The sequence below is a fragment of the Somniosus microcephalus genome, chromosome 8 (genome assembly GCF_052327205.1).
Source record: "Somniosus microcephalus isolate GS21.2 chromosome 8, FLI_Smic_1.0, whole genome shotgun sequence".
Lineage (NCBI taxonomy): Eukaryota > Metazoa > Chordata > Chondrichthyes > Squaliformes > Somniosidae > Somniosus > Somniosus microcephalus.
Window position 1 is genome coordinate 246,078,668 of NC_140994.1, and position 26,787 is coordinate 246,105,454.

Consider the following 26,787-nt stretch of genomic DNA (forward strand, 5'->3'; position numbering starts at 1 on the left):
TACTTCATTGGCTGTAAAGCACATTGGGACGTCCTGAGGTCATTAAAGGCGCTATAGAAATGCAAGGTCTTAGTTTTGTCTCTGTGTTTAGAGATGATTAGAGAAATAGATGAGAGTCGATAACCTGATAACATTAAGGACGCGCTGCCAACCAACTGGGAGTAGTTGCACAGGCGCAGTTCCAGTGGGGTTTTTTCCACAGGTATTGTGAGATCTTTAATGTGACTTGAAGGTGATATTAGGATGTTGTCAGCTTGTGAGAGTTTCATTGTACTCTCACAGAGTGTGTATCTCTCCCAGCTCCTCTGTCTGTCGTGGTTTGAGCAGGCGGCTGGTGAACAGAATGCAGGCGCGGGATGTTAGGATTTAATCGGCGGGGAGAAGGACCATTGAGAAAGAAAGAGAGTGGAGACAGTGCGGAGAGATCGAGAGAGGAGCGCTCGATAAAGAGACTGGGGGAGGAAAACAAGAGGGAGGCGGAGAAGGAGCGTGAGGAGAGAGAGAGTGGGGCGGTGTGATTCATTCATCAGAATGAACAGCTAAAACTTCCAGTCCAATTCACCGAGGATGTTGTCAGGTTGTGAGAGTTTTATTGAACTCTCCCTGAGTGCGCTGATCGCTATCGGCTCCTCTGTCTGCTGTGGTGAACGTTACTTTTCAAATTTGGGACCTGACATTTATGTGCAGAATGTTTCTGCACAGCCTCCGGTAGCTTCCGGCTCATTGGCAGTCAATTCAATTCAATTCAATTCAAATCGCTTTATTGGCATGACAAGTTACATCTTATGTTGCCAAAGCATCGGAAAACATTCATGTTTGTTCACAAAAATACAGATCTATCCATACAGTGTGTAAACAGATATATCCCTGAGTGTATAAATATACTTTCATATAATTTATATATACTTATCTTATCTTTAGTGGTTGTCCCTCTGTCACTGCGGAACATTAATGGACAGTCAAGACATTTAATCATTGATAATAAAGTATCAGAGGTTGCTTTAGGGCTGACCTGGAAGATATCGCCAGGTTATTGATAATCAGGCGCGGCCTTATAATGAGCTGTGTTTTGTGTTAATATGGAAACTCCACAGTTTATGTTATTTCCCATTGACAGTTAAATGTGAATTGTCGAGTAATTATAACACGGCACTTACCAGAAACATGAAGCCATGTTGCAGGGTAGTAGTTATGGTACTCCCTGTTGCCAAATACTATTCTGAAAATATAAGGTCCTGTATCTTGCTGTGTGATGTCGTTTATAATCAGGGAACAGTCGCCAGCTTTCAAATCGCCAGACAGCCGGGTCCGATGGCGAAACCGTGGCAACGCATAATTGTGATCCCTGGAGTAAAAGGCTAGGGGAGCCAATGGTTTCACTCTCTCGGTATTAAACCAGACTCCATCTCGCGGGTGGTTTGCCAGACGTGCTGGATAACTGTAATGACAGGGAATCTGTGCGCACAAACCTTCCTGTGCTGTCACATCTCGTGGACTGCCACCTTTCCACTCTTCTAACAATACAGCTGAGGAGAGAAATATCAATATTTAGCACTGGATGTCTTGCAGATCCATTAGACTTGATATCCACCCCCTCCAACACTAGCGCACAGTGGCTGCAGTGTGTACCATCCGCAGGGCAAACAAGGAACTCTCCATATTGACAACACCTCCCTCCCCTACCACCTCCAACACCCAGTAGCAGCAATGTGATTGGATGCCCATCACCTCCAGGTCACACACCGTTGCTGCCTCGTCACTGGGTCAATATATTGGAATTCTCTACCTCGAGACATTGTGAGGGCACCTTCAGCACACGGACTGCAGCGTTTCCAGGAGAAGGCCCACCAGCACTAAAGGCAACTAGGAATGGGTGAGTGTATCCGTATAAGAATAAAACTATATGATTTGTATGTGTGATGGACTCGAGACTATTAATATAAGATGTATGTAATAAAGATAAATTTGATGTGTATGGATCTCCCTAGGTGAGCAGAGCTCAAGGCAACGGTGTGAAACTTAACAAAGGAAACCTGCAGAACAGGATAACCCCCACAGAGACACCATCGAAACTCACCATCGAAACTCAAGAGCCACTAAAAGGTGTCAACAAACAATTAACTTAAGCAAGAAATGGCACCAGCCACTGCAGACAGACACATGTTCAAAGGAAAGCCAATCAAGAACTGCCATGAATCTAAGACCCAATCCTGGGGTCTTAGCAATTTAGACTAGAGACAATGGACTTAAAAAGATATAAAACAAGGAACCCAAAGGCACGCTCTCTCTGTCTGGATGACCACGCAGAAAAACAAGAAGCCCTCCCTCTACAGACCAGACCAAGAAGCAAGGAAAAATGCCATGTGCATTGCTTGACTCAGGGAAGTACAAGTCTCTGTAAATCAAACCCATTACCTTATGTGTGGAAATCGAGTAGAGTCCATAAATACCAGTAGGCTGTTGTTTTGATGTTCATGAGTGTCTGAATGGCAATAGATTGGGAGAAGGGGAAGTGCAACAAGACCTGGGTGTCCTTGTGCACCAGTCACTGAAAGTAAGCATGCAGGTGCAGCAGGCAGTTAAGAAGGCAAATGGTATGTTGGCCTTCATAGCGAGAGGGTTCAAGTACAGGAACAAGGATGTCTTGCTGCAGTTGTACAGGGCCTTGGTGAGACCACATCTTGAGCATTGTGTGCAGTTTTGGTCGCCTTATCTGAGGAAGGATGTTCTTGCCATGGAGGGAGTGCAGCAAAGATTCACCAGACTGATACCTGGGATGGCAGGAATGACGTATGAGGAGAGATTGGGTCGATTGGGCTTATATTCGCTGGAGTTTAGAAGAATGAGAGGGGATCTCATTGAAACTTATAATATTCTAACAGGGCTAGACAGACTTGATGCAGGAAGGATGTTCCCGATGGCTGGGGAGTCCAGAACCAGGGGTCACAGTCTAAGGATAATGGGTAAGCCATTTAGGACAGAGATGAGGAGAAATTTCTTCACCCAAAGAGTGGTGAACCTGTGGAATTCTCTACCACAGAAGGCAGTTGAGGCCAATTCATTAAATATATTCAAGAAGGAGTTAGATATATTTCTTAAGGCTAAAGGGATCAAGGGATATGGAGAGAAGGCAGGGACAGGGTACTGAGTTTGGATGATCAGCCATGATCTCATTGAATGGCGGAGCAGGCTCGAGGGGCCGAATGGCCTACTCCTGCTCCTATCTTCTATGTTTCTATGTGTGTTTAAGAAACTTATTACAAATTGTTTCAAAAGAATTGGTCTTGCTGTCGATTTAATGCCAGTCGAAATAAAAAGCTTACAAAACTGAGGGCTCGTCCGGGATCTGGCGAGACAGCTTTAGATCATTCTTTTAAACAATTGGAAATTTGGAGAGTTGCGATTCAACCTGTGGTGCGCAGTTTAAAAGTAAATTCAAAAGACACAGGATGAAGGGATCGGGTCATACAAAAATCCAGCAAAAGATGCAGCTGTAGCCTACTATGAGAAAATATATGAAAAGGTGTCCATAAGGGAGTTACAAGAGTTACGGGCATGATGCATCTGTAAGGGCCAACGTGCGTCCTTTGCGGAGCTCGCGGCATTTATCCAGGAAAGGGTAGATGAGGGAAAGCTAAGGCCCAAACAGGCAAATGGTCTCTTATCATTTGGGGCACATTACTGTGCTCGGAGAGATGAGGAATTAATGAGGCAGAATGCAAAAGAGATTTGAGATTTAAATGGAGAGATACAAGATTTAAAAGAACGAAAAACCAAAGAGATTCAACTAAAAGAAAAAGAGATTGAAAGTATGAAAGAACAGAAAGAATGTAGGGGGGTGGTGGGGTGCTGGTGGTGTTGCCTGGCGTGTGCGTGCGCCCAGTCAGTTATGCCTCTGACTGCTTTGTGAGCGGTTCAAATCGCCCCCACGCCCCTGGATTCTAGACACCGGACTTATGTACAAGGTGGCGGTACAGAGAAGACTCGAGTAGACAGGTGGTTGGATGTAAACAAAAACCAAGATTTTAATGAAGAGGAAAAACTTGATACAATCTTATGGAAAAATTACTAGTGTATACTTCTACAGGCAAAAATTACAAGAGAATCATAATAATATTTATACTTATGCAGGGTACGGGAAACACACGGCACATCGAGGGAACACAACTATCTTAACAATCCCCTTATCCTTATCCCACCCCCTATATACCTAACTAGATTAAGCTATGAGGGGTCAGAACTTCATGCTCACCAATCAAAAGGTTTGTTAGACTCAAAACAGCGGTTGGGTTTGGGGTTTGCTCTTGGTGCTCTGTGGAGCCTGCCGTCGTCACATCGTTCTTGGGCGCTGCAAGGGCGTTGTCCAGGTTCACGTACCCCAAAGTCAAAGTCTCTGTTTGATACTTTACCTTGCAGGGATGATTCTTCGTCGACAGCTGCCAGTTTGAGTTGGTGTGCAGATATTCAAAGGTTGGCCGAGGCTGAAGGCCCGATGATTCAAAGCCTCTCCTCGTTTGGTCTTCTTCAGCCGGTCTGCCCCTCGGTGGTTTTCCCTTCTCCCCTCATCGCGTCCCGCCTCGCCTGGCCTGAATTTGCCCGTGTCCGCCCGACCCGGTGCCGGGGCAGTTCCAGATGGAGTGGGAAAAGGCACAGGCAAAGGCCATGGGGTAAGCGCGGGATGGGGAGAGAGCGGCAGCCACGAGGGTAAGGGGCCGAGGAACAGCACCAGCACACCAACCAACCAACGCACCTGACGATCCAACTCCACCGAGCCAACCGTAATAATGCTACCCGGGGCCTTCAATTATACTTTCGTCGAAAACCCTTATCTGCGCGCCAAATCAGGTTAGTTCTTTGTTTTAATTTTGGCAGGCTTGTTTAAAATAATGGTAGCAATTCATACTAACTGGTTTTTAGATGGCCGGTAATCGCATCTACCGGCCCGATAATTGAGTTGTATTGTCCTGAAATTTCCTTGATGGGCTTGTCCAGCCTCGATGGCTGTGTTAATCTGTTTCCAATAATATATGCAGACTGTTTGATGGACTTAACTATAAGCCTAAACTGAATTTAGATTTTGTCTCCAATTCAGTCTAATGCATAATTCAGAGTCCTGTCTGGTTCCAAAACACAAAATTTCTCTTCACAGAAAAACCTGCAGCCTTAGTTTCGATTTCTCCCAAGCTGTCTGCGTTGCAGAATCCATTTTAAAATCCCACAGGCTTTCTGCCACAAGGCATGGACGCCATCTTGGGTACCATTTTTATTTAAAATGTCCACGCAGGGTCCCGTTTATTAATAACAGCCTTCGGGGAAATGCAGAAATTTTGCGAATCTTACAAGAAGAAGGCATCCAGCTTGTTAGGCAGTTAAAGGAGGGAGAAATCCAGCATTTGAGACAAGAAATTGATCGATTAGGCCACAGTATCAGGCAACTAGAAAGAGGAGCCAAGCAGGCAGCTTCGTTGCTACAGTAACAAAGCCTCTCAAATTTAAATGCAGGAGCAGCTGTCGCGTCAGCAAATGTAACAAGATTAGAGCTCAAGAAATGTAAATTGGAAAACCTGGGGCTCCGGCAGGAAGTAGCAGATGCTAGGGGGGCATTAAGGGAAGCAATTATGAAGCCACATCGGGAGGCAGACCACTCCCAGTGCCACCTAGAAATAGCGTGGCTAAAGAGTAAATTAGGGCAGCAACAGGCTCCAGTATGCGTAGTAACACGGGGAGCCATAACAGAGACAACAGAAGGGGACGAGGGGGAGACAGATTGGGAAGAGGAAGGCAGTCAGTATAATCCCCAGGAGGGCGGTGAAGCATGGAATACATTGGAGACACAAGGGCCAAACGTAACAGTAGTGACTACCTCTTTACGGCGTAATATGCATGGTCACATCACTACCGACTCACAGCCCATATCTGGTGCTGACGCCACGGCGTGTAGCCACGAGTTGGGGCCCATTAATGATGGGAATGACCCACTGGCAATTAATAGGAGGTGGGCAGATTTCAGGAGGGGTCACCCTGAGCTAGAAGAGGGAGACTTAACACGAGTCCTCCTCTTGGCCTGTTCCATTTCTTTAAAGAATAATCTACCAGACGCGATCCTCCAGCATGGCACAGCGACCAATGCAGTCGTGACCGAGATCCTAAACCATTTAGGGATCCAAAACTTAAACTTAGTGGCTATGCTTAGTCAGACTAAACAGGGCCCAGATGAGACCCCTAGAGCCTTCAGTAATCACCTGTACGATATTTATGCACGTACCCAGAACCAGGCACCCGCAAATGCTGCAGCAGGAAAGAATCAGGAACAATTCCAAATGATGTTCCTGACCCAACTCCATTCTTTATTTAAAACCACCCTGGGCATAGCCGTGAGGCCCACCAATCAGTGGACAGATATAGAGACTAACGTTAAAAGAGCCTGAGAGCTGGTAAAAGACCAGTTAAAGGTCACCACCCACTGCAAAGAAACCAGTGTCAGCGGTGGAGGGATCTAGGTACTACCCCTTTAGGGGACAGTGCTTTAATTGTAAGAAGGAAGGTCACCTCGCAAAACACTGCAGGAGACCCAGACAGGCACCCGGACCATGATGCAATGCATAGATACCTCTTGAGGGATGGACCCAAACCCTCTGGGATGGAACAACAATTGGCTCAGCTAGCTACCCTTCTAAAAAAGGACAAATCCAAGCCCTCTGGGACGGATCAATGATTGGACCAGTTGGTAACCCTTATGAAAGCCCAAATTGTCATGGGCGGGATGCAAAATCATTTACCGGTGCACGCAATCGCCAATGCACACCCATTGGGAATGCAAAATTCTATCATCAATGCACACCCATTGGAGGGACCCCGCCAAGGATCTACCATATGACGGGGTTTGGCCCCCAAAGATTGGTCGGAAGTGGGGTTCCGACGTGATGGTAGCGGGAGACCAGTAGTCCTTGTTGTCTTAAAAGGGGGCCGGTAGCAGATTTTGCTTATAGACACTGGCTCAGCTGTTACCATCATCCCCACCCCATACCCTGAATGCCATGCAGCAGCGGGCAAGGGTTGTATGGCCCTTAAAGGGTTTAATCGTGATGCAACCACCGCGCGTATACAGGGAAGGCTTCTAAATTTCAGTTGGGAGGCCTCACCTGTAAGGCCCCAATGCCGATGCTGATGACCACCCCCGACGGAAGGGGAATTTTAGGGACTGATGTGTTGGAGGATGAAGTGTGAGGATACCAGCATCTTGTATTCTTTTAGCCAATCCTTCTGGCCAAGCGCTCAGCCATGCCTCCAAGGAGGTGCGGTGAAGCTAGGAATGGGAGATGAGCCTCGTGTTTGGTAGAGATGGTTGGTAGATGAGTGATTGGGGGGGGCGGGGGGGTGGTGGGGGGAGTCAGGCATTAAACAGTGTGTGAGGCTAGTGGTGCAATTTGTAAGGGACGGCTTTTGAAGATGCATTCACTGACCTTGACCACTCGCCTAAGGTCATGAATCTTCTTTGGACACTCAAGTCTGGTCCTGGGGGTCGACACTGCTGGCATTGACAGCCTCAGCGATCTGGTCCTACATCCATCTTTCTGGAGGGCCTTCTGGCCGCTGTGTGTAGAAGACCTTTCTTCCAGTGTTGACCCCCAGCACAAAGCTGCGTGAAAGACCCTAGGTGCCCTATCCCTGGCCTGTTAAGCCGTTTGGTTTAGTGGTGAAGCCTATTTACCATTTTATCATCAGCAGAAGGCAGCTCATCTTTAGGAGGTGCAGACTGCCTTTAAGAGGAACAGGATAATTTTAGATAAAACAACACAAAATTTGGCCCCCTGCTGAGTGCACAGCCTGTCACCAGTGCATTCAGCTCTAGGCTGTGCACTGATGTTGATGTGCTGCTTGCACTCTTTGAACAGGCGAGGACACATCTCTCATCGTGGTGCCCGCGCCCGTTTTTCCGTGTTATCCAATTTCTAGGCTAATGACTCTATGCACACTGTATCCACCGTGAAGTTTAAATGTGTTTGAACACTACACCGAGATGTGACCCAAAGTGAGCATCAGCGACAAATCTTCAAGACTTTTCAAATGATGTTTTACCAAACTGTAACTGAGTGCAGCTTGGAACAGAGTGTAAACGTGCGAGTTGGTGAGTAAGGCACAACCCCAGCCCAGCATGAGGTTGAAAAGGCCATCTGACAACTGAAGAACAACAAGGCCTCAGGAGCAGATGGAATCCCCACTGAGGCACTAAAGCATGGTGGAGAAGCACTACTAGCACGAATTCATGAACTAATTTCTCTTATCTGGAAGGAGGAGAGCATGCCAAGGGATCTCAGAAACGCCGTAATTGTGACCATCTTCAAGAAAGATGGCAAGTCCGATTGCGGTAATTACAGAGGAGTTTCCCTGCTGTCTGCCACAGGGAAAGTCATCGCAAGAATCCTCCTCAATCACCTTCTCCCAGTGGCCGAAGAGCTCCTCCCAGAGTTGCAATGCAGATTCCGCCCACTAAGGGGCAGAATGAACATAATCTTCACTGCACATCAATTACAAGAGAAATGCAGGGAACAGCACCAGCCGCTGTACATGGCCTTCTTTGATCTCACAAAGGCCTTCGACACTGTCAACCGTGAGGGATTATGGAGTGTCCTCCTCAAATTCGGCTGCCCTCAAACGTTTGTCACTATCCTCCGCCTGCTTCACGACGACATGCAAGCCATGATCCTGACCAACGGTTCCACCACAGACCCAATTCACGTACGAACCGGGGTCAAGCAAGGCTGTGTCATCGCACCAACGGCCTTCTCGGTCTTCCTTGCTGCAATGCTCCATCTCACCCTCAGTAAGCTCCCCACTGGAGTGGAGCTAATTTACAGAACAAACGGGAAACTGCTCAACCTCCGTCGCCCCCAGTCCAGATCCGAGGTCGTCCCATCCTCTGTCGTCTAATTACAGTAGGCAGATGACGCTTGCGTCTGCGCTCACTCGGAGGTTGAACTACAAACCATTATCAACACCTTCACCGAAGCATATGAGAGCATGGGCCTTACACTAAACATCCGTAAGACAAAGGTCCTCTACCAACCTGCCTCCGCCACACAGTACTGCCCCCCGCTTATCAAAATCCACGACAAGGTCTTGGACAATGTGGACCACTTCCCATACCTCGGGAGCCTACTGTCAACAAGGATGAAGTCCAACACCGCCTTCAGTGTGCCAGTGCAGCCTTCGGTCGCCTGAGGAAGAGAGTGTTTGAAGACCAGGACCTCAAACCTGGCACTAAGCTCGTGGTCTACAGAGCAGCAGTGATACCTGCCCTGCTGTATGCCTCAGAGACATGGACCATGTACAGCAGGCACCTCAAAGCACGGGAGAGGTACCACCAATGCTGCCTCCGCAAGATCCTGCATATCCATTGGTAGGATAGGCACACCAACATCAGTCATCTTGCTCAGGCCAACATCCCCAGCATTGAAGCTTTGACCACGTCCATTCAGCTCCGATGGACGGGTCACATTGTCCGCATGCCCGATACGAGACTCCTAAAACAAACGCTCTTTTCGGAGCTCCGGCACGGCAAGAGCCCCAGGTGGGCAGAGGAAATGCTTCAAGGACACCCTCAAAGCCTCCTTGAAAAAGTGTAACATCCCCACCAACACCTGGGAATCCCTGGCCCAAGACCACACAAAGTGGACGAGAAGCATCCGGGAAGGCGCCGAACACCTCGAGTCTCTTCGCCGGGAGCAAGCGGAAGCCAAGCGCAGGCAGCGCAAGGAGCGCACGTCAACTCAAGCACCCCACCCACCCGCCCCTTCAACCACCGTCTGCCCCACCTGTGAAAGATACTGTAGGTCCCGCATTGGACTCATCAGTCACCTGAGAACTCATTTTTAATGTGGAAGTAAGTCATCCTCGGTTCCAAGGGACTGCCTAAGAAGAAGAAGAAGAAGGCAGTTCGGTGAGAAGGGGAGGGAGGTGCTCCGTTCTTCTTTTTCAATCTTTGGCAACCTCCAGGAGAGCAGGAGTTAAAAATCTGTATGAGAGGGGACAGAGAACCAGTGGGAGTTCGGCTCTTTGAAGCCCCCCAACCGCATTTGGAGATAAATAAGAGGTGACATCACAGGAAAAGGCAGAGGCAGCGGATCTGAGCGAGAATGGAGGCAGAGCAATTAAACAGCGCGGCAGAGGAAGGCCTGAGAGCAGAGGCAGCGGACCTGACAACAAAAACAATGATTGATGTCACAGGAAAGCAGGGAAGTGATTGGTTGGTCTGTATTTCCCTATTTTCTTGGGCATTGCTTTAAATTAAGAACATAAGAACATAAGAACATAAGAAATAGGAGCAGGAGTAGGCCAATCGGCCCCTCGAGCCTGCTCCACCATTCAATAAGATCATGGCTGATCTGATCCTAACCTCAAATCTTCTATCACTCTGCATCCACCCGAACCCATGTGGTCTCCCGGGAGAGGCGAAAAACCAGATAAAGACCCAATGGCCAATTTGGGAGAAAAAAATCTGGGAAATTCCTCTCCGACCCATCTAGGCGATCGAAATTCTTCCAGGAGATCACTCTGTCCCTATATTTTCTACAGTACTTACCTTCTGTAAAGGCGATCTCCACCCCAGCCAGGAACAGGAATAAAACCATCTCCTGAAATCTAACACAGAATTAGAACACAGTCGGAGCAGAACAAGGCTACACGGCCCCTGGGCCCACTCCACTACCCACAGGGCCATGACCATTCTGAACCTAGACTCATGTCCAATTTCCTGCCCGCTCCCCGTAACCCTTAATTCCCTTTACTTCTAGGAAACTATCTATTTCTGTTTTAAATTTATTTAATGATGTAGCTTCCACAGCTTTCTGGGGCAGCAAATTCCACAAACCTACCACCCTCTGAGTGAAGAAGTTCCTCCTCATCTCAGTTTTGAATGAGCAGCCCCTTATTTTAAGATTATGCCCCCTAGTTCTAGTTTCACCCATCATTGGGAACATCCTCACCGCATCCACCCGATCAAGCCCCTTCACAATCTTATATGTTTCAATAAGATCGTCTCTCATTCTTCTGAACTCCAATGAGTAGAGTCCCAATCTACTCAACCTCTCCTCATATGACCACCCCCTCATCCCCGGGATTAACCGAGTGAACCTTCTTTGTACTGACTCGAGAGCAAGTATGTCTTTTCTTAAGTATGGACACCAAAACTGTATGCAGTATTCCAGGTGCGGTCTCACCAATACCTTGTACAACTGCAGCAATACCTCCCTGTTTTTATATTCCGTCCCCCTAGCAATAAAAGCCAACATTCCATTGGCCTTCTTAATCACTTGCTGCACCTGCATACTAACTTTTTGAGTTTCGTGCACCAGGACCCCCAGATCCCTTTGTACTACAGTACTTTCCAGTTTCTTGCCATTAAGATAATAACTTGCTCTATGATTTTTCCTGCCAAAGTGCATAACCTCACACTTTCCAGTATTGTATTCCATCTGCCAAATCTCTGCCCACTTACTTAGCCTGTCTATGTCCCTTTGCAGGTTTTTTATGTCCTCCTCACTCACTACTTTCCGTCCCATCTTTGTATCATCTGCAAACTTTGATATGTTACACTCGGTCCCCTCCTCCAAATCATTAATATAGATTGTAAAGAGTTGGGGACCCAGCACTGACCCCTGCGGAACACCACTAGTTACTGGTTGCCAATCTGAGAACGAACCATTTATCCCAACTCTCTGCTTTCTGTTAGAGAGCCAATCCTCCACCCACGCCAGAATATTACCCCCAATCCCGTGATTTTTTATCTTGAGCAATAATCTTTTGTGTGGCACCTTTTGGAAGTCTAAATACACTACGTCCACTGGTTCCCCTTTATCCACCCTGTATGTTACTTCCTCAAAAAACTCAAGCAAATTTGTCAAACATGACTTCCCCTTCATGAAACCATGCTGAGTTTGTCCTATTAAATTATGTTTATCCAAATGTCCCGTTACTGTCTCCTTAATAATGGACTCTAACATTTTACCAACCACAGATGTTAGGCTAACCAGTCTATAGTTTCCAGCCTTCTGTCTACTGCCCTTTTTAAATAAGGGTGTTACGTTAGCAGTTTTCCAGTCTGCCGGGACCTTTGCTGAATCCAGGGAGTTTTGGAAAATTATAACTAATGCATCCACAATCCCTCCCGCCACTTCCCTCAAGACCCTAGGATGTAAGCCATCAGGTCCAGGTGATTTATCTGCCTTGAGTCCCATTATTTTACCAAGTACCACTTCCTTAGTGATTTTAATCGTATTTAGTTCCTCCCCCCCTAGAGCCCCCTGTTTGTCCAGTGTTGGGATATTCTTAGTGTCCTCTACTGTAAAGACTGATACAAAATAATTGTTCAGTGTTTTTGCCATCTCCATGTTTCCCACCATTAATTTCCCGGTCTCATCCTCTAAGGGACCAACATTTACTTTAGCCACCCTTTTTCTTTTTATATAACTATAGAAACTTTTACTGCCTGTTTTTATATTTTTTGCTAATTTACTTTCATAATCTATCTTCCCTTTCTTAATCAATCTTTTAGTTATTTTTTGCTATCTTTTAAAGACTTCCCAATCTTCCATCCTCCCACTAGATTTGGCTACCTTATATGCCCTTGTTTTTAGTCGGATACTATCCTTAATTACTTTACTTAGCCACGGATGGCTATCTTTTCTTTTACACCCTTTTTTCCTCAGTGGAATATATACCTTTTGGAAGTTGTAAAATAACTCCTTAAATGTACACCACTGGTCATGTACCGTCTTACCCTTTAATCTATTTTCCCAGTCCACTCTAATTAATTCCGCTCTCATACCTTCATAGTCTCCTTTATTCAAGCTCAGCACACTTGTTTGAGATCCAACCTTCTCACCCTCTAATTGAATATGGAACTCAACCATGTTATGGTCACTCATTCCAAGGGGATCCTTTACTAGGACATTTTTAATTAATCCTGTCTCATTACACAGGACCAAATCTAAGGTTGCTTGCCCCCTGGTCGGTTCAGTTACATACTGCTCAAGAAACCCATCCCTAATACACTCAATGAACTCATCCTCAAGGCTGCTCTGCCCAATTTGATTTGTCCAGTTAATATGATAATTAAAATCCCCCATAATTATAGCTGTTCCCTTATTACAAGCCTCAACTATTTCCTGATTAATACTCCGTCCAACAGAGTTGCAACTGTTCGGAGGCCTATAGACTACACCCACTAGTGTTTTTTTCCCCTTATTATTCCTTATCTCCACCCAAACTGTTTCACTATCCTGCTCCTTTGACCCAATATCATTTCTCTGTATTATAGTGATTCCTTCCTTTATTAACATAGCCACCCCACCTCCTCTCCCTTCCTGCCTGTCCTTCCTGATTGTTAAATAACCTGGTATGTTTAATTCCCAGTCATGGCCACCCTGCAGCTATGTTTCTGTAATGGCCACAAGATCATACCCATATGTCATTATTTGTGCCGTTAACTCATTCATTTTGTTACGAATGCTACGTGCATTCAGATAAAGAACTTTCAAATATGTTTTGTAACACTTAGTTCCTGTTTTTTCCCTTTTTAGTGCTTTACTTTTTACTCCATACCTTCTGTCCCTTCCTGACACATTCTGTTTTTTAATTCCCCCACGGCTACCTAAGTCTATGACCTTCTCTGTTGTCATTTCTATTATTTGCTCTCTAGAAACCTCCCCCCCACTAATTAGTTTAAAGCCCTCTCTACAGCCCTAGTTATATGATTCGCCAGGACTCTAGTCCCAGCACTGGCCAAGTGGAGTCCGTCCCAACAGAACAGCTCCCTCCTGTCCCAGTACTGGTGCCAGTGTCCCAAGAAGCAAAACCCATTTCTCCCACACCAGTCTTTGAGCCACGCATTTAACTCTTTAATTTTATTTATCCTAGCCAAATTCGCTCATGGCTCAGGTAATAACCCAGAGATTATTACCCTTGAGGTTCTGTTTTTTAATTTGACCCCTAGCTGCTCATACTCCTTTAACAGAACCGTCTTCCTTGTCCTATCTACGTCGTTTGTACCAACATGGACCACGACAACTGGATCCTCCCCCTCCCACTCCAAGTTTCTTTCCAGCCCAGAAGAGATGTCCTTAACCCTGGCACCAGGCAGGCAACACAGCCTTCGGGACTCCCGCTCTTGACTGCAGAGAACCCTATCTATCCCCCTAATGATACTATCCCCTACCACTACAACATTTCTTTTTACTCCCTCCACTTGAATGGCCCCCTGTACCACGGTGCTGTGGCCAGGTTGCTCATCCTCCCTGCAGTCCCCGCTCCCGCCCTCACAGGGAGTAAGAACTTCGATCCTGCTGGACAAGAACAAGGGCTGTGTCTCCTTCAACACTACATCCTGGATCCCTGTACCTTCCTCACTCGTAGTCACACCGTCCTGTCCCTGACCACGGACTACATCTGCAGTAATTAACTTCATAGGTGTGACCATCTCCTGAAACATAGAGTCCAGGAACTTCTCCCCCTCCTTGATGTGTCACAGTGTCTGAAGCTCGGTCTCAAGCTCCATAACATGGAACTTGAGTTCCTCTAGCAGCAAACACTTGTCGCAGATGTAATCACCGTGAGCCTCAATGGGGTTCACCGGCTCCCACATCTCGCAACAGTAACACATCACCTGCTCCATTCTATATAATTAATTAAATTTCTTATTATTAGTTATGAAGACCCTGCCCGGATATATATGATAATATCACACCACTATTCAATAGGACTTACCAACTTAAAGGTATAAAAGAGAAGAGAAGGAAGAAAACCAACCAACCAGCTGATCACCAACCTCCTCCTTGAATACTGGGATTAAAAACGAAACATTCAAAACTTATACATTTAATTAATTAAATACATTAGAGATGGCAGGGCAGGCGATGTGTTACTGCTGCAACATGTGGGAGCTGGTGGACACCATTGAGGTCCACGGTGACCACATTTGCAGTAAGTGTTGGTTGCTCGAGGAATTTCGGCTCTGTGTTGATGAGCTGGAGTCCGAGCTTCAAACACTGCAACACATCAAGGAGGGGGAGAGTTACCTGGACGCTGTGTTCCAGGAGGCAGTCACAACCCTTAGATTAATTAATTCAAATTTGGTCCGTGGTCAGGGACAGGTGGGTGTTGTAAAGTCTGTGGGTTGTACAGTTATTAACGACACAGACTTCAGGAATAACAAACAAACAGGTCTTTACTATTCGAAGGTCAGGGCGAATCTGCCCAAGGAATCATGCCACAACACTTATATACCGGTGTGGTCACCGTCGGTATTACAGTATACAGAAGCCAAACAAGTAGTGCCACACCTAAAGTAGTTCTCTTAAAGGTAGACGGGTACATACACTACAATCCTCCCTTTTTAGCTTATTACATACAGAGTCCCCATTAAACATAACATATCTTCAACTTCATATAAAACAATTTACAGACATAGTCTCGGTGGGAAACAGTTCACAGGTTCAGTCTCTGCGGGAACAGTTCACAGATTCAGTCTCTGATCTTGACTCGGTCCGAACAACATCTCTTTGGTGTAGATGGTTCACATTGCTAGCGTAACTCCTCCATATCCTTTTCTTGACGTAACAGCTTGAACTTTCGTCCTGCTGAACCAGCAGTGCTGACTTTTACAACAACTGGGTTGCCTTGATATTTTCCTACTTCCCAACTGATTTAACTCCTTTCGTAGGGTCCACGCATGATCTGGTAGAAGTGATAATATTTGCGATAGTTATCCTCTTCTGCTTCTTCTTTTTCTTTTCTGCTTTTTGGAGACTCTCGGGGCTCCCTTATCAGCTGCCAGCTGTAGCGCCACCAACTCTCTATGTTCCTTCGACTTTAAGTGCTTCATCCTGATTTCGGCACTTTGGGAGTTTTCATCACAAACTGGGCAGACCACATCCTCGTAATATTCAGTGTCACTCAACAGGTCATGGTAATATTCGGGTTCGTCCTGAGTTAGGCCAGCGAGAGGGCCTTCTACTTCCTCCTTACCCATCTGGACGTTAGCTGACTGTGGTTCCTTCCCTAGACATCTTTCTTGAAAAGACTTCTTCATGCATTCATCTTCATCCCGCTCTTCTTGGGTTTCCTGCAAATCCTTCACTAATGACCTCATTTGTGATTTCAATACTTCCCCTTCCCTCGGGGATTGATTGATCGGGCTATTCAATCCTTCTACTGGAGCAGCTGTTTCAACATTCTGTTGTTCACATAGACGCGATTCAGCGTACTTTTGGCATCCCAGTAAAGTCTGTTTTGCAACCTCAGCTATTTCCCAAACTTTTGAGAGCTCCGAACTCCTTCCCGTTGAAGATTGAAGCTCATGTTCAGATTGTTCCCATTGCAGAGTCTTTTCCCTCAGCATATGAAGGAGTTGGCTGACCGTTAACTCTTCCACGGGAACACTGTGGATCAGAGTCTTCTCCATTTCATCCATCTTTTCCTCCAATGCTTCCACCTTCTGTTCCTCTTGTACTTTGGCTTTCAGCGCTCGGAAAAGTTGCGCCCTGATGCTCTCTAGCTCATGTTCAGGGACCATTCTTACAGTCTCTGTGTTTCTTACAGTTTCCTTTTCTTCCACTGAAAGGATTCCCAGTTGAATCTGTTCTTCAAGTTGTTGAACCTCGGACATTGCCGCCTCATATTTGTCTTGGGTTTCCTTCAATATTTTTATGAGTTCTTGGACATCTTGTCTTTCATGTTCTGCCATGTCTTTCACCTCTAATTTCTCATCTATGGATGGAACTTCTACCGATGAGTCTGTCTTGGCCTTGAGCTCATCAAGAATTTCCTGCAGCCTTTGGACTTCTTGCTCATGTTCAACCTTTAGTTGTTCATATGCTTCTACTGAAACTAGCTTTTCGGAGGTTGCCGAGTTAACCCCCTCCAGAATTGTAGCCTGGGCCTGTTCATACTGTTCTTTCAACTTCTCACACTCTGCTTGTAAGGAGTCGTAGAGAAGAACTGGAATAACATCCTGGCTTCCTGAAGATTCCTCTTCATTTGCTTCTTTCGCAATTTCCTGTTGGAGTTCAGCCAAGGCTGCTATGCTATCTGCCTCTCGAAGCCTCACTGCCATCAAATCTTCTTTATTCTTGCAGTCTATCTCAGCCATTTTCCGATTACTTTCATTTAACTGAGTGAGTAGTCCCTTATTCTGGGCTGAGAGATATTGCACCTTCTCATGTAGACCATAGCACTCCTTCTCTGCTCGACATAGCTGGTTACTGCTGATTTGGTTCTGTGTTTCAAGTTCCAACATCCTTTGCTTAGCTTCTTTCAGTTTCGCCCCTATAAGCTCCTCTTGCAACATGGCCACATTATTCACATCAGGTAAAGAAGCGTTTCTCTTTTCCATGTCCAAGATTTTTTTCTGCATATCTTTAAGTGCACACTGCGATTCAGCTTCTCTTAACCTTGCCTGCACTAGCTCCGTCTCCAATTGCAGAACAAAATCCTCAGTGTAGCGTGGTTTGCCTTTATGCTGTATCTCTAGATCATGCAAATATTCTAACTCCTGAACATCATAAGGGAGATGTGATCGGTAATTGGTCACGATGGCTCTATGGTTGCTCTTTGCTTGAGCTAGCTGCCTCTGCTGTCTTTCCAGGTTCTCCCATTCGGTGTCCCAGAACTTTACCCTTGTTTTCATCTCTTGTACGAGATGGTAACTCAACTGTTCTAATTGTTGTCGTACTTTGAAATAAGTTTGAGTCCGAGTTCGGTGTTCTTCCGTCGTGGATAAGTCCTTAACTTGAACAGGCTCAGAATTCTCTGTCAAACTGGAGTTCTGCTCTGAAGCTTTATTCTTCTCGGTAGCATAAGCCTTTATGCATGTCTTCGTTTTCTCCACCATAGTCGGCAAGTTCATTTTAGCCTTGTCTTCCATATTTGAGTTGGTCTTATCGTCATCCGTTTCAGAATCTGAGCTGATAGCTTGCACCGAGTCCTCACTCATTATGGCTTTTAGATAGTGCCATTCCATGTCTATTTTCTTGATCCACTCTCATCCTAGAAGTGGTGGTCCTCCCTCAGATAATACATACAAGTTCATTCTTGGGTGTTCTTTACCTCTATCTTTCACCTTGACTCTTATCTTCCCCATGGGGTATACTTTATGCCCCGTGTATGTCTGCAATACGAACTTGGTATTTCTTAAGGGTATGTGAGAGAATAGCCGGTGGTAGTCCCTTCGATTTATGACTGATAGAGCTGATCCAGTGTCCAACTCCATTCTTACTTGGACTCCAGCTATTTTTAGTATGACCCAGATAGTTTGTAGGTCAGCTTCCTTACTCACATTGTGAATTCTCAGACTACCCAGCTCCTGGCTGTTTGGGTCTGAGTCTGAATTCTGTTCGTCTGAACTCTTCTCAGCCACCTTGTGTACCTTGTTGTACTTTTCTTGTGGTGGCTTCCTTTGGTTGTTGGTCTTCTTCCCTGACCGGCATACCTTAGCGATGTGACCCAGTTTGCCACATTTCCTAAATTCTTGGTTCTTAAACCAGCATTGATTCTGGCCGTGTGTTGTCTTCCCACAACGATAGCATTTTGTTGTACTTGAGGTAATTTGGTCCACCCCGAGTGCCGCCGCCTTTAGCTGCATTTCCGCCGTTCCTTTCGCTGCGGCTTCGTGCGATGCAGCTATAAGGACAGCCCTGTCTAGTGTGAGGTCGTTCTCTTCCAGTAGTCGCTTTTGCGTCCCTTCTTTGGACAATCCACATACGAACTTGTCTCGCAGTGCCTCTGTCAGATTCCCTCCGAACTGGCAGTGTTCCGCTAGCCTACGCAGTTCGACCAAGTATTCCGTGTTGCTTTCGTCTTTCTTCTGCGTTCTTGCATAGAATTTGGATCGTTCAGCTAGTATCAACGGTGTGGGGTTCAAGTGATCCTTCAGCACTGCTACAATATCATCGAAAGTCTGATCCGCCGGTTTAGCTGGTGAGAGAAGATGCTTCAACAACCCGAATGTTTTCGCACCCATCATGTTAAGTAAGGTTAAAGCTTTTTCATCCTTAGCTATTTTGTTAGCCTTACAATGTATCTCAATACGTTCCACGTACGTGGCCCAGTCTTCTATCTCAGCATTAAAATCGTTGATGTCCCCCCGCTTAGGCATCTTCCTTTCCTTGGGTACAACACAATTTTTTTTTTTTTTTTTTTTTTTTTTTTTTTTTTTCCTAAGATGGCGGCTTTTCCCGCGAAAATGGCGGTTTCCCGCTCTTTCCTTCTCTCCCCGCCCACTTCAATGGCGGTTTCCCGCTTCTGTCGTCTTCGCCGCCTAATGGCGGCTTCCCGCGTTTCTTCCCTGGTGGAAGGAGTACGCTTTCCCCACAACGGACAGGTTCAGCCGTTGGGCTGGCGCTCGCACAGCTCCCCTTACTCGGCTCTGTCTTTCTCTCTCCCGCACGTTCGGTTCTACCGGTGCTGGGTACCCCGTTGGTGGAGGACAGTTCAGCCGCTGGACTGGCTCTCGCGCAGTCTCTCTCCTCTTGCTCGGCTCTGTCTCTCTCTCTCCCGCACACTCGGCTCTACCGGCGCTGGGTACCCCGTTGGTGGAGGACAGTTCAGCTGCTGGACTGGCTCTCGCGCAGCCTCCTTTGGTCGGCTCTGCCTCTCCCACACGCTCTGTTCCCATTCGCCTCCCAGCCCTCACGCAGTCCGGTGCTTCCCTCCCCGGCTGTGGCTGAGTTTCTCTCTTCCCGCGCCAGCTCCCGGTCTCAGCGCTTCGTGGCTTCAGTCGCTGTCCGGCTTTTTCCCGCCGATCGCGGTCCGGCTGTCTCACGACGCCGTTGGACCCGACTTTCTGACCGGCTCCGCTCCCCCTCGACCGTGGTCGAGTGCACAGCCCTTATCCTCCGGATATTCTTTACACTTTCCCCTACTCACAGTCTCCGCGGCCGCATTGTTTCCTGCTGATCGGCTCACTCCGCACCGTGGTAGAAGGGTAGTCAGTGCCTGTTGCTGATGGAAGCTTTTGTTGCTAAAGTCTTCCTCCTTTCTATTGCTGCAGCCTCGTGTTTTCTTCCAGCAGAACGACGAGGGCGGTTGCCTCTCTTCGACGCTCTTTAGTTGCTTTGGTAGTCTTGCCGCAGGGTACGATCGGACTCGTCGCCACTGTAAAGTCTGTGGGTTGTACAGTTAATAACGACACAGACTTCAGGAATAACAAACAAACAGGTCTTTACTATTCGAAGGTCAGGGCGAATTTGCCCAAGGAATCATGCCACAACACTTATATACTGGTGTAGTCACTGTCGGTATTACAGTATACAGAAGCCAAACAAGTAGTGCCACACCTAAAGTAGTTCTCTTAAAGGTAGACGGGTACATACACTACAGGTGTGACTATGAGCGAGGCAAGCATGGGGAACCAGGAGATAGTGGTGGAGGAGCCTCAGCCCTTGCTCTTGTCCAACAGTTATGAGGTTCTTACTCCCTGTGTGGGTGAAAGCAGGGATTGCAGTGAGGATGAGCAAACTGACCACAGCACCATCATACAGGGAGCCATTCAAGTGGAGGGAGTAAAATGAAATGTTGTAGTGATTGGGGACAGTATAGTTAGGGGGATATTTACTGTTCTCTGCAGCCGAAAGCGTGAGTCCCGAAGGCTGTGTTGCCTGCCTGGTGCCAGGGTTAAGGACATCTTCTCTGGACTGGAGAGAAACTTAGAGTGGGAGGGGAAAGATCCAGTTGTCGTGGTCCATGTAGGTACCAACGACATAGTAGGACAAAGAAAGAGATTCTGCTCAGGGAGTATGAGCAGCTAGGGGCTAAATTAAATAGCAGAACCACAAAGGTAATAATCTCTTGATTACTACCTGAGCCACGTGCAAATTGGCATAGGGTCAATAGGATCAGAGAGATGAATGAGTGGCTCAAAGATTGGTGTGGGAGAAATGGGTTTCGATTCCTGGGGTACTGGCACCAGTACTGGGATAAGAGGGAGCTGTTCCATTGGGACGGGCTTCATTTGAACCAGGCTGTGACCAGTGTCCTGGCAAATCAAATAACTAGGGCTGTAGATAGGGCTTTAAACTAAATAGTTGGGGGGAGGGATACGCTGAGCGGAAATTTAAAACGTCAAAGAAAAATGAGAAGGCAAAAGTGCAGGGTAGCGATGGGATAATGATAACCAAAGTGTGACAGGAAGGGACAGAGCGTATACACATAAGAGTGCATCAGAAAGAGAGGTCAGAGTAGGGAAAAATGGTAAAAATGCAACATTATAAGCTCTATATCTGAACGCACACAGCATTCGTAACAAGATAGATGAGTTGACAGCACAAATAGAAATAAATGGGTATGATCTGATAGCCATTACAGAGAAGTTGTTGCAAGTTGACCAAGGCTGGGAACTGAATATTCAGGGGTATTTGCCATTGCATAAGGATAGGCAGAAAGGAAAAGGAGGTGGTGTAGCTCTGTTAATAAGGGATGAGATCAGTGCAGTAATGAGAAATGATATTGGCCTAGAAGGTCAAGACGGAGAATCAGTTTAGGTGGAGATAAGAAATAACAAGGGTAAAAAGTCACTGGTGGGAGTGGTCTACAGGCCCCCAAACAGTAGCCACTCTGTAGGACAGTGAATAAATCAAGAAATAATAGAGGCTTGTAAGAAAGGTACGGCTAAAATCATGGGAGATTTTAATCTTCATATTGATTGGACAAAGCAAATTGGCAAAGGTAAACTTGAGGAGGAGTTCTTAGAATGTATACAGAATGGTTTCTTGGAACAATATGTTGTGGAACCAACCAGGGAGCAGACTATTTTAGATCTGGTAATGTGTAACGAGGCTGGATTAATTAATGATCTTGAAGTGAAGGATCCTATTGGGAAGAGTGATCATAGCATGGTAGAATTTGAAATTCAGTTTGAGGGTGAGAAAGCTAGGTCTCAAACTCGTATCCTGAACTTAAACAAAGGTAATTTCAAAGGTATGAAGGCAGTCTTGGTTAAAATGGACTGGGAAAATATATTACAGGGTAAGACTGTAGAAAAGCAGTGGCAAATATTTAAGGAGATATTTCATAACTCTCAGCAAAGATATATTCCAGTGAGAAAGAAAGACTGTAAGAGAAGGATGAATCATCCGTGGCTAACTAAGGATGTAAAGGATGGTTTCAAATTGAAAACAAAGGCATACAATGTTGTGAAGAATAGGGAAAGGCCAGAGGATTGGGAAATTTTTAAAAACCAGCAAAGGATGACTAAAAAGATGATAAAGAGAGAGAAGATAGCTTATGAGAATAAGATAGCAAGAAATATAAAAACAGACAGTAAGAGCTTCTACAGGTATATTAAAAGGAAGAGAGTGGCTAAAGTAAACATTGGTCCCCTAGAGGATTAGTCTGGGGAATTAATAATGGGAAACAGGGAAATGGCGGAGGCCTTGAACAAATATTTTGTATTGGTCTTCACGGTAGAAGACATTAAAAGCATCCCAATAATGGATAATCAAGGGGCTATTGGGGTGGGGGGACTTAAAACAATCACTATCACTAGAGAGAAAGTGCTAGGCAAACTAATGGGACTAAAGGTGGACAAGTCCCCTGGACCCGATGGCCAGCAACCTAGAGTCTTAAAAGAGGTGGCTGCAGAGATAGTGGATGCATTGGTTGTAATCTACCAAAAATCCTTGGATTCTGGAGAGGTCCCAGCGGACTGGAAAACCGCAAATGTAATGCCCCTATTTAAGAAAGGAGGGAGAAAGAAAGCAGGCAACTGTCGACCAGTTAGCCTAACATCTGACATTGGGAAAATGCTGGAGTCCATCATTAAGGAAGTGATAGCAGGACATTTAGAAAAATCATAATATAGTCAAGCAGAGTCAGCATGGTTTTATGAAAGGGAAATCATGTTTGACAAATTTGCTGGAGTTCTTTGAGGATATAACGAGCAGGGTGGATGAAGGGAAACCAGTAGATGCCGAGTATTTGGATTTCCAGAAGCCATTGGATAAGGTGCCACATAAAAGGTTACATAGAAGATAGGAGCAGGAGTAGGCCTTTCGGCCCCTCGAGCCTGCTCCGCCATTCAATGCGATCATGGCTGATCAAGATCAAGTTACTACTCAAGATAAGAGCTCACAGGGTTGGGGGTAATATATTAGCATGGATAGAGGAATGGTAAACTAACAGAAAACACCAGAGAGTTGGGAAAATAGGCCATTTTCAGGTTGGCAAACTGTAACTAGTGGGGTGCCGACGGGATCAGTGCAGGGGCCTCAACTAGTTACAATCTATATTAATGACTTGGATGAAGGGACTGAGTGTAATGTAGCCAAATTTGCTGATGATACAAAATAGGTGGGAAAGCAAATTGTGTGGAGGACGCAAAGAATCTCCAAAGGGATATAGACATTCAGTGGCATTACCATCACCATATCCGACAACATGAACATCCTGGGGGTCACCATTGACCAGAAGATTAACTGGACCAGCCACATAAATACTGTGGCAACAAGAGCAGGTCAGAGGATAGGTATTCTGTGGCGAATGTCTCACCTCCTGACTCCCCAGAACCTTTCCACCATCTACAATGCTCAAGTAAGGAGTGTGATGGAATAATCTCTACTTGCCTGGATGAATGCAGCTGCAACAACACTCAAGAAGCTCGACACCATCCAGGACAAAGCAACCCATTTGATTGGCAGCCCATCCACCCCTTTAAACATTCACTCCCTGCACCACCGGCGTACCGTGGCTGCAGTGTGTACCATCTACAAGATGAACTGCAGCAACTCGCCAAGGCTTCTTCGGCAGCACCTCTCAAACCCGCGATCTTTTCCACCTAGAAGGAGAAGGGCAGCAGGCGCATGGGAGCACCACCACCTCCAGGTTCCCCTCCAAGTCACACACCACCCTGACTTAGAACTTTATCGCTGTTCCTTCATCATCACTGGGTCAAAATCCTGGAACTCCCTACCCAACAGCACTATGAGAGTACCTTCACCACACGGACTGCAGCGGTTCAAGAAGGCGGCTCAGCACCACCTTCTCAAGGGCAACTAAGGATGGGCAATAAATGCTGGCCTTGCCAGTGATGCCCAGAACACCATAAGCGAATTTTAAAAAAATAGGCTGAGTGAGTGGGCAAAAATCTGGCAGATGGAGTTTAATGTGGGAAAATGCGAGGTTATCCACATTGGTAGGAAAAATAAAAAAGCAAATTATTATTTAAATGGGGAGAGATTACAAAATGCTGAGGTACAGAGGGATCTGGGGATCCTTGTACATGAATCACAAAACGTTAGCTTGCAGGTACAGCAAGTAATTAGGAAGATGAATGGAATGTTGGCCTTTATTGAAAAGGGGATGGAGTATAAAAATAGGGAAGTCCTGATACAACTGTGCAGGGCATTGGTGAGACCACACCTGGAGTACTACATACAGTTTTGGTCTCCTTATTTAAGGAAGGATATACTTGCATTGGAGGCAGTTCAGAGAAGGTTCATGAGGTTGATTCCAGAGATGAAAGGGTTGTCTTATGAAGAAAGGTTGAGCAGGTTGGGCCTATACTCATTGGGGTTTAGAAGAATGAGAGGGGATCTTATTGAAACATATAAGATTCTGAAGGGGCTTGACAGGGTAGATGCAGAGAGGATGTTTCCCCTCGTGGGGGAATCTAGGACTAGGGGGCATAATTTCAGACTAAGGGGTCGCCCTTTTAAATTGGAAATGAGGAGGAATTTCTTCTCTCAGAGGGTCGTGAATCTTTGGAATTCTCTTCCCCAGAGAGCTGTGGAGACTGGGTCATTGAATATATTTAAGGTGGAGATAGACAGAGTTTTGAACGCTAACGGAGTCAAGGGTTACGGGAGCGAGCAGGGAAGTGGAGTTGAGGCCAAGACCAGATCAGCCATGATCTTATTGAATGGCGGAGCAGGCTCGAGGGGCCAAATGACCTGCTCCTGCTCCTACGCCTTATGTTCTTATGTTCTTGTAAGTTGCACAGGCTTGAACAACAAAGGGTTCTCAATAATTCCTAATTTTATAAACATTTACTAACATTTTAATATTGTTATTACTTTTGAAATCATTCCGTACCACATTCAATCTGTTAGGCTGTTGAAATCTGAAATATCGTGGAATACAGAGAGTGCTCCACAGAGTGAGTGTGACACTTTGAAATGTGACATCGAGCTGTGTGATGGACTTTTGCTGTATACAAGAGTAGATGGATAGACAGATAGAGAGATTAATAGATAGATCAGGAAATGGAGTTGAAGAGCAATGAGAAGTATGTTAACATTTTTCATTTTATTAAGTTGTTCCATTGCTTGAATCTGAAGAATGAAATCACACACCCTGTTTAAAGGAGCAGCGACATGAAAATAAAGACCTTACTTGTTGTTGAATACTAGGTGTGTGAATTCATTAAACATTATGATGAAGTAAAAAAATATGATTGTGTTTGGTGGAAAAAAGGCACTTACTTTTTGTAAATACAGACAGAAGTAGAATCAAAAAGAAACTGAACATCAAACCAGCTGGCATTTTGCTGCAGAAAAATCGTAGTCTCATTTCACAGATTCCGTCTCTTTCCCTGTAAGAAATATACATATAGATATAGATATATACATAGCACCAGAAAACTGAGGCAAATTTCCTGAATATGTTTAACACTTCAGACTGTGAAGAAAAGAAATGAGGTAAAACAGCTTTCCAAATTATTTCCTCATTCTAATTTAGAACTGTAAAATCTACAATAAACTTCTTCAGTAAAGTATACCACCTCTTCCTGTGAGAAGTGTAATAAAAGTTACTCATCCTAATATATGATGGACCATGCAAAATCCACCTCTGATCCACCAGCCACATAGGCCAGAGTTTTCCCTACCTGTGCGGGTCCGGTGTGGGCGGTGGCCATGGTGGGTCACGACCCCGTTGCTGACTCCATCCCGCTCCACAAAATGACTTCACGTTAATAGGGCCTATTAAGCCCGCCCTGCGCGTTACCCGGCCCAATTAAATGGTGCGGGTCTGGTGACGTCATTCATGACATGTTTTCAGCCGAGATCTTTAAAGGGGCCATGGCCACATTACATTTGAAGGTTAATCTAACATAGTGCTGTTAGTGCACTACAGCATTGGAGGGTTGGTACAATGACTGCCCAGAGGCAGAGGGCTGCACTCAGGTTCTCCGATGCCTCTCTCCATATGCTTATGGAGGGAGTCAGAGCACGCAGGGAGGTCCTCTTCCCTACCAATGGGCGAAAGAGATCTCCCCAGGACACCAAAACAGCCTGGTTGGAGATTACAGAGGAGGTCACCAGCAGGGATGAGGTCAGGAGGACCTGGGTACAGTGCCGCAAACATTTCAATGATCTTATTAGATCAGGAAAGAGTGGAGCTGGAGAGACCAGAAGGAGCGGAGCTGGGGGGAGCACAGCGAGAGCGGAGCAGTTAAATGGAGCAGCAACAGCTCAACAGAGGCTGTTTTTGAAAAAGTGACGTCAGAGTCAAAAAAGTGACATCGGCACAAGTGAAGGAGCTGATTGGTGAGTAGCTGGTGATTATATATTTTTTAAGTATATGGGGTATCCCTCCTTTCTATAGAGACATTGACGATTACGTCACAGAAGAATTTGTCCCGTTGTGTCTGTGCCAGCACTTTGCTAGAACAATCCAAAAACTAACCCCACTGCCCCACCCTCTCTCATTGCCCTAAATCTTACCTCATGCTTCAAAGGTTTATCCAATTCCACATTAAAGATGCAATTGCCTCTGCCTCAAACATACCTGTAGCATTTA

At 45.9% G+C, this 26,787-nt stretch overlaps 1 protein-coding gene across 2 annotated transcripts in view; it reads right to left on the reverse strand.

Annotated features, from left to right (window-relative positions):
- Positions 1-26,787, reverse strand: part of LOC147114253 (sialic acid-binding Ig-like lectin 13) — a 54,285-nt gene that overhangs the window by 25,773 nt on the left and 1,725 nt on the right. For both annotated transcript variants that reach the window (XM_085995931.1, XM_085995930.1), the window contains exons 2-3: positions 25,470-25,579; positions 1,158-1,526 (exon numbers count right to left, since the gene is read on the reverse strand). In XM_085995931.1, the coding sequence (XP_085852057.1) occupies positions 1,158-1,526; positions 25,470-25,557 (457 nt within the window). In that variant the 5' untranslated portion in view covers positions 25,558-25,579. The remainder of the gene's footprint in view (positions 1-1,157; positions 1,527-25,469; positions 25,580-26,787) is intronic.